The sequence below is a fragment of the Bidens hawaiensis genome, unplaced genomic scaffold, assembly GCF_021521415.1.
Source record: "Bidens hawaiensis isolate Kalapana, Puna unplaced genomic scaffold, B.hawaiensis_p1.1 tig00025860_1, whole genome shotgun sequence".
NCBI classification, from domain to species: Eukaryota; Viridiplantae; Streptophyta; class Magnoliopsida; order Asterales; family Asteraceae; genus Bidens; species Bidens hawaiensis.
Window position 1 is genome coordinate 205,907 of NW_027494156.1, and position 8,714 is coordinate 214,620.

Genomic DNA, 8,714 nt, shown 5'->3' on the forward strand with positions numbered 1-8,714 from the left:
CACAAACTTTTTTATAAGTATTACATATATATGTTTTTTGGTGTTAAAAATAATGTTATGGTTTATGAGATAATTACATGCTCAGAATGAAATCTGCTTATAATAAATCGGTCGATAAAAGTTTTATCCATGTACATTAGCGAATAAAAAATTTTCGTCATGGCGTACGGGCCTTTTTATTTTGGCTTGGTCGAGGTATTAAAATTCTCGGAGACGGCCCTGATAGGGGGCTTCAGCCATGTCACTCGCAAACACCATAACACCTGCTAACGGTCAGGACTCAGGGACTTCAACAGGGGGTTTCATCCCACTCACGGTCACTAAGGGAGGTTGGAGGGGAAGGTTTGGTCATTTATGGCTAGCCAGCAAAGGCTTTATCTAAAGCCTAGTCAGCGCCCAGTCAACAAGATGTGACGTAATATCAGAGGATCAATCCGGGGCCAGCGTCCGGTCATAATATTTCTTTTTTTTTTTTCGTTTTTCTTTTTGATTACCTTCTTTTTTTTTCGTAACAAAAATTGTTGATCATCAATGAGTTTGCACAAAATGTGGTCATAAAAGTGCATATTTTGCAATTTGTTGCCTTTGTTTTTTTTAAAAATCTTGTAAATATGCAATTTGTTCTCTCCCACATAACGGAAATAACGGTTACCAATTCATAATAATATAGGCTTTAAACACATCATATTCACAAACACACCAAATTTTCAGCTCAAAATATATTAATTTCTAATGGAAAAAACAACCCTTGTTTCTTTTAATTTTCTTTATTATTTTGGCTAAGTAAATGGCCATTTTTTTGGTTCAAAAACCATTATTCTTGAATATATTCTTGAATATTGTCATGATCATAATGTTTCCAATGATGGTGAAGCCATACTTGACAGATGTAGATGCATTGCTTAGAATCAAGCACTCGTTAAACAATCCCGCGTCTCTTGATTCATGGAAACTTGGAACGTTTCCCTGCGACGACGTGTTAACATGGGCAGGCGTTGTATGCAACGACGGGATTGTTTCAAATCTTCATCTTCAATCCATGGGTCTTTCGGGTAATCTAGATGTTATAGCCCTTTCACAAATGGCGGGCTTGCGAATCATTTCACTCGAAAATAATTCATTTTCAGGCCCGATACCTGAATTCAATAGGCTCGGGTCGTTAAAGGGGTTGTACTTATCGATGAATCAGTATTCCGGGAAGATCCCGAATGGTTATTTTACGGAAATGACATCTATGAAAAAGATCTGGTTTGATGGTAATAAGTTCACAGGTGAAATCCCGGGCTCGATTGCAGAGCTACCGAATCTAGTGGAATTACATTTAGAAGATAATCAGTTTACGGGTAAAATACCCGGGATTGGTCAAAGGAGTTTGAACTCGGTCAACTTTTCGTATAATAATTTGACCGGTGAAGTGCCACCGGGTTTGGCTAAATTTGATGCAGCATCTTTTGAAGGGAATCCCGGGCTTTGTGGAGCGAGATTCGGTAGAGTATGTAATGACAAAAATCCCGAGACACGTAGACCAGTTGAGAAAGCGACGAAAAAGGCGTTAAGGATCGAGTATATATTAATGGGAGTGACTTTGTTGATATTAATATTAATGGTTGCTGGAATATGTGTTTTGAGAAATAGGAAGAAACAGAAATCAGAAACAGTTGGAATTATGGAAAATAATATTGAAGGTTCGGTCGGTTTAACGATTTGTAATATTAGCAAACCGGAGGCTATACCGGGCCAGAATAGTTTTGGGACGGGTCAGCATACGTTGATGAATAAAAGAAAGGCGACAGGCGTTGACTTAATGTTGTTGAATAATAGTAAAGGTGTGTTTAGATTATCGGATGTGATGAAAGCAGCCGCGGAAGTGCTTGGAAATGGGATGTTGGGGTCGTCGTATAAAGCGACAATGTCGAATGGGATGGTTGTGGTCGTTAAGCGGTTAAGGGAAATGAGTTTGATTGATAAAAACGGGTTTGAAGCTGAGATGATGAGGCTAGGGAGGCTTAGCCACCCGAATATCTTGACACCGCTCGCCTGTCATTACCGCAAAGAGGAAAAACTTGTGGTTTATGATTATGTTCCTGGTGGCAGCCTAGTGCATATACTGCATGGCAAGTATTAAATCTGTTAACTGTTAAGTTATATCAGATAGTGTTTAAACATAAATAATCAGATAACCAGAACCGGTCTTAGGTACCGCTGGTTAGAGGTGTAAACGAGCCGACCTGAGCCTGAGTTAGACTTGCTTAATTTACAGAGAGCTCGAGCTTGGCTCATTTAGAGCTCTATTTATAAAGCTTAAAATCGGCTCATGGGTAATTTTTCAAACTCGAGTTCTGCTTGTTTCCCCTTTTTTTAAATGGCCGAATAATATTAAAACCAAACCGGGAACCTCCTAACTAGTAGCTCGTTTCCTATTTATTAATTATTTTTTATATATATTTGTAATTGTTTGTCAGAATATATATATATAAAATAATTATATATGTAAATATATAATGTTAGTTAATTTTTTAATAATTTTATATAAAATTACAATTATTAAATAAAAGTTATATAAGTAATAGACTCTTTTAGACTCGCCAGCTGGATCGAGCTCGACTAGAAAACCTCGGGCTCGTTTACTAAACAAGCTTATTTTTAGGCTCAAGCTCAGGCTTGCTTATTTTTTAGGCTCGAGCACGAGCTCGACTTGTTTATGGTTGGCTTGTTTACAGTTTTAAGTACTGCTGGTTGGAGGTGTAAACGAGCCAGCTGGTTAGAGGTGTGAACCGAGCTCGTTTACACCTCTAACCAGTAATTATTTATTGCTCGAGCTCGGTTCTTTTTCTAATAATAAATTACATTTTTTATATCTATAATTAACTATAAATAATATATATATTTATAATATAAACTTATACAAAAAAATATACATCATTTAGTTATTATATCATAATTTTTTTTATATAATAATAGCTATTAAAATATATACTAAATAAAAATTGTATAATTAATAGGCTCGTTTAGTCTCGTGAGCCGGCTTGAACCCAGGCTCGTTTATTAGACAACCTTAGTTTTAGGCTCAAGCTCGGGCTTCCTTATATAATGATGGCTCAAATATTTCAGGTGATCAGGTAAAGAGGCACGCGGAGCTCAACTGGCACGCGCGATTAAATATTATTAAAGGCATTGCACAAGGATTAGGATACCTTCACACAGAACTCGCTAACTTACAGTTACCGCACGGCAATTTAAAATCAAGCAATGTCCTCCTAAGTCACAATTTGCAGCCACTTATTGTCGATTTCGGTTTAAACCACATGATCAATCCAAACCAAGTTGCAAACGCGTTAGTAGCGTACAAGTCACCCGAATCAGCTAAAACGCAAGAAGTGTCACACAAATGCGACGTTTATTGTCTAGGAATAATAATATTGGAACTCCTTACAGGAAAATATCCTTCGCAGTATGTTAGCAACGGGCAAGGTGGGACGGATGTGGTGCAATGGGTTAAGTCTGCGTTGCATGAACAACGAGAAGTGGAGTTGTTGGATCCAGATATTAGCGGGTCTAGTAAGTACATTGGTGATATGAAAAAGGTTATGCATATTGGTGCAAGGTGTACTGAGAGTGATCCTGCAGCTCGGTTAGATATTAAGGAAGTAGTTAGTAGTGTAGAGAGTATTCAAGGTGGAGATGAGATGACAATTTCGTTTGGAGATGGGTACGATGATGCTGCGAGTACATTAACGGATGGTTCGTATGTGTCATTGGTTGCTAACAATGATCAGGCGCAACGGAATAATAACGAGAGTTATGGATTTCGTGTGTCGTGATCAGTTATGTGAAGTTAAAAGTTGAAAGTTGAAAGGTGTATTTTGCGTGAAGCGTTGTAAACTGTAAATACGTGGACTTTATGGATATTTATTCATTAAAGAGCAGTGTTTACATCGAAGTAGAAGACAGACAGACGGGCAACAAGATAAGACGTTATTCAGCTAAGTTGTGGCATCCTTCTAGTTTTCGAGAAACAATGGGCCCCGCCATAGTTAATCGCCAGATGTGGCTCGGGTGAAGACCGACCGGCTCGGGTGTTTAGTTTTGTAAGTAGTGAAAGTTGAAACAACATGTTATAGCTTTGAAATTACAAGATTGAGTTAGTGTTGCATTTTCGACTTTTCGTAATTACATGAATAGTGTAATCACGCTACATTTTTTTCAACTTGCGTGGCGGACCTATGTGTTAGGTTGGGGGCGGCCGTCCAACTTATTTTTTTTAATGTTATTTGTATCTGAAAATCTCGATCGCCCCCTTAATATTAGTGTTAAGTCCTGATGCCGCCTCCCTAAGAAAATAATTTCTGGGTTCGTCACTGCTTGCATGATAAAATTGTGCTACAAACATTTAGAACCCTTGTTGTTGGGCATAAAACCCGGTTTCGGACCCGACCCAACGTAGCTGACTTGTGGGTACGAACCAAGTTTCAGTTTCTCCTTGGAACCTTACCTGGACTTGGAACTTATCCCAACCCGCCGGAACCGATTCCACATCTATTCGGTCAAAACCTGGACCCGACCCGAACCAATAAAAACCCGGCAAACCGGTAAAAAACTCAACCATACTCGAAACTGGTTCCTACAGGACCTGGTGTTTTAAATTTTGTTAATCATACCCAGAACTGATTGCTGAAAAAAACCCGATTTACCCATCTCTACTCGTAGTCATGTTTTAGTATGTTGGTTGTGGTATAGGTGCCGAATATGTGTATGTGCCAAAATTCTGAGCCCACGGTTACGAAAATATTGAATTTAGGGGAGCGTTTAGGAGGGCCCAAGGATTTTAAAAGATATCATGGCAATAATTTGGAGACTTTGCAAGCACCGAAATGATAAAAATTTCTAGTTTTTTTTAACGTCCAACGAATCCTCTAAATACACTACTGGTTAAATTCATCACATTAGGTACACTTGTCTTTCAATTCGAGGAAAACCCTCACCCAAGGCCAACGCCGTGAACACTTCCCCGAAGGCAGTGAGATAAAACTCGTTCGGTTCAATGATCCAACTAGTAAACGTCACATACTCGTCTAGTCTCTGATCATCACCTTGTGCTGTTGAAACTAAATGATGGGGCAGAAATCGCACATGAGTCATATGGAACATCAAGTCTCCTTCTTACCATTCCAGCACAAGTAGGCCTATGAATGAACACGAACATGGCGTTCATTTAACTTTAAACGAACACGGACACTTAATCAAACACATATTTTGTGTTTGTTTTATTTAAATATGAATGTGTCTGTGTTCGTTTATGTTCGTCTGTTTAAGTTCTAAGCGAACAATTCCCAAACATAAACGGACATAATTGAACAAAGATAAACAGACATAAATGAACAAACGTAAATGAACACAAACAAATATACACAAACATACATGAACAAATATAAAATCATTAAGTAGATAACTTTTCAAGATAATATTTAATTATTTTCTATTAATATAAAACGAACACAACTAAACAAGCATAAACGAACGTTCACGAACATAAATAAACGAACGAAACATGTATTCATGTTCGTTCGTTTATTAAATAAACAAACATAAATGAACTTTCCGCCAAACAATTCACGAATAGTTCACCAAACGTTTAATTCTTTTACCTGCCTAACCACAAACTCATCACTCATCACTCATCACCAACATAATTCATGCATATCCCAGTTTGTGTTTGATATGGTTAGCAGCCGACAACAACACAAAACAAAACAAAACAGTGTTTGGATCTATGTATGTGACAAAACAGCCTGTTGCCTTCTCACACCAGCCAAAGGCTGCTCTTGTGAACCGTGCCTAATGATGACGATTTAACACCTTTAATTCACACGTGAACTGCTTCTTTTCATACTCTTGAATTCCGTACGACGTTTTTAACTAATTAATAGATAATAGATAATTCATTTGTTTAAGCCCAACTAGATGTTAATGTATTGTAGCCCAATTTGCTATAATTGCTAGATGTTATGTAGATATTTAGTAAAAACCCGGTCTAGGCCTGATAAACCGGTTTCTGAATCGGACTACTTCATAAAAACCGGCTTTGGGACCGACCCAATTCGAAAAACATGCAAAATAATAATAATTGTATTTTGCTTCAAACTGGTTTATAACTCGAACCGAACCAATTTAATAGGTTCGACTATTTTTCCACCTAAACCGGTTTATAACCCGAACGGTTTTTACGAATCGATTTTTATAATATGATAATCGGTTTTTGCACAAAAAAACAAAACAACAAAATTTTTTAGCTTTGTATACACCTCTAGATCCATGCACACACTCGGGTATTGGGTGGGTTCGAAACCTGATTAAAAGGGGTTTTTCATAGTGAAAGGTTCCCTCCTTAATGATGTTTTTGGGTGAGTCATACTAGAAGGTCTCTCAGGAAAGCGCACTCACGTACTGAAGTTGGTCCCCACGTTGTAAAAAAAAGAGCTTAACAGACACCTTAATTCTTAAGTTTATTGAATTGTTCATCCACATACGTGTAAGAAATTTTAAATAACTTCTCATTTCAAAATCCAAAACACTGTCTTAAGTATCGATATCTCATTTACTCTAATCCGAAGTTAAACACAATTTAACTCGTTTCAATACTCCTATAATAAATAACAAGAATATATAAAAATAACTATTTATCTTTGATTATAATCTTTTTGCTAATCTTTTAAATAATAATAAAAAAGCCCGGGTCAGTGTTTTACTGTTTTACATTCGTAGTATACAACGGTTGAAAGAAGTTAAAAGTATTTTCTTTCAACTAGTGAATAAAGTCCGGCTATCGGGGACAACCCAATAGTCAAAGAGGACCTCATTCGTCTGTCATTGCAGACAACATTTAGTAGTAGCCCACCATCCCATTCCAGGGAGAACTCACCAATTTAAGACTCATTACGACAAAACCCAGTTATGATTTGACTTAAACTTCAGTCTTTACAGTCTACAACTCAAATTTTCACTTCCCCTCTAATACCAGTTAAGCTAAAGCGTATTTACAATAAAGTTAAAACATAATTGTAACTACCTTAGGTTCGTTTTGTGATGTGATAAAGACTATGATGAACCGACACATAACACCTTTATAATTTTGCAAAAAATAATTAGATGATAACATAAATAAATAGTGGTTAGAATAAGTGATGATGAAAAGGATTGCAATATATATGCTATGCAAGCAGCTGTACATCACACGTGCACAGCGGATTCAGAGAGATACTGTTCATGGCCTCGTGGGGTAGCAGAATCTAAACTGAACACTAATTAATTTGACAACTAATACACTCGATAACCTATGTTTACATTCATGTGGGGACCCTTAATAATATTATAATTATCATCAAAACAGTTAACAATTCCACGTTATTTATATTTTTTTTATAACAAATAATGCTAATTTCGAGTATCATAAGTTCACTTGTTAGGTTGATAAAATAACCATGATTGATCAAAAGACAGTTGTTTTTGAGTTTTGATGTTTAGTTGTTAAGTTGGGATGAAGAAACGTTCAAAGATATTAAATCGGGATCATTCTCACAGCTTGTTGGTGCATTTGGAAGACTAAAAACGAAGTCATCTTCTCAAACAAGACGGCTTGCTTCGCCAAAACGGTGAAAGATATTAAATCGTTGGGATTTCTTTGGATAAAAATCGTTCGTCTTTCAAAAACTTGATGTGGAAACATTGGTGTAATTTTATATTGTAAAATTGTTTTCTTTTGTTCGGTTTTTAGCTTCTTGCTAGTTGTTTTAATGAAATTTGCAGTTCTAAAAAAAAAGAAACGTTCATAGATGTTTAATCTTCAAGTTGCAACTTGCAATAGTACATGTTACACGATTTAGCAGCGATGGGTCGAGGGTTTACAATTTTTTAAAGAGATACCAGTAGGCAAAAGAGAACTAGAGTTGTTTGATTGTTTATGTATGCTTTTTGAACTAGAAAAAAGTTGTGTTAAAAAAACGTTGCTTCCAACAATGGATCGAATTGATTACCTATAACGACACTAGGCCATTTTTCTCTAATTGTATGAGGTTACTAGACTTTATAACCTATAATGCACATACAAAAATATGGGTTTTTACAAAAGGCCAACTTCATTAAAAAAAAAAAAAAGATGACTTGTAATAAGCGAGAAGCCCAAACGTACAAAATAGGAATACAAGACAAATTACAAAGAGAAACTACAAAGTTGAACTTACACTATTTCTCCTACACAAAGCCTGAACATGTGCACTGATGTTTAAACCATAAGAAAGATGTGAATTTGACGTGCATGTCTTTTCTACCCTGTTCCACCCTTGATAGAGACGGTGGCGACGACGACGTGTATGATAACAACCGTTGTTGACAATGAGATACTGTCATTTCTTTGATTGTATTGTTTATAAACCTGAAAACAAAATTCAACTTATTTATTACCGTTATTTCTTTGTAGAATAGGCTTTGCGATTCAAAAGGGGATAGCGGCGCAGCTTGTTGTTCGCTTACCCGTTATCAAAATGTAGCTCGGTTTGTGTTATGTATAAAATGATCAACTTGTGATAAAAAAAAATTATTACTTGAAATTCTTTTATGAAATTGATTCATTCTTTTAACAATAATTTATTTTTTAAATTCAGATTTCAGTTTAAGTAACTATTTTCTTATAACAAAATAAAATGTAAATCTTAGATTTA

The 8,714-nt window shown here is 36.2% G+C and overlaps 1 protein-coding gene across 1 annotated transcript; it reads left to right on the forward strand.

The window, feature by feature from the left end:
- The first annotated feature begins 787 nt into the window (after positions 1-787).
- Positions 788-3,846, forward strand: LOC143572450 (pollen receptor-like kinase 3). Its single transcript, XM_077057614.1, has 2 exons — positions 788-2,114; positions 3,112-3,846. Exons 1-2 carry the CDS (start codon positions 788-790, stop codon positions 3,819-3,821), a joined length of 2,037 nt encoding a protein of 678 aa, XP_076913729.1. The 3' UTR covers positions 3,822-3,846.
- Positions 3,847-8,714: the final 4,868 nt, after the last annotated feature.

Excerpts from the sequence above, each read along its gene's own strand:
- LOC143572450 (XM_077057614.1), top strand. The coding sequence starts at position 788 with ATGGCCATTTTTTTGGTTCAAAAACCATTATTCTTGAATATATTCTTG. Across the intron at positions 2,115-3,111 it reads CCTAGTGCATATACTGCATG|GTGATCAGGTAAAGAGGCAC; the intron begins GCAAGTATTAAA and ends CAAATATTTCAG.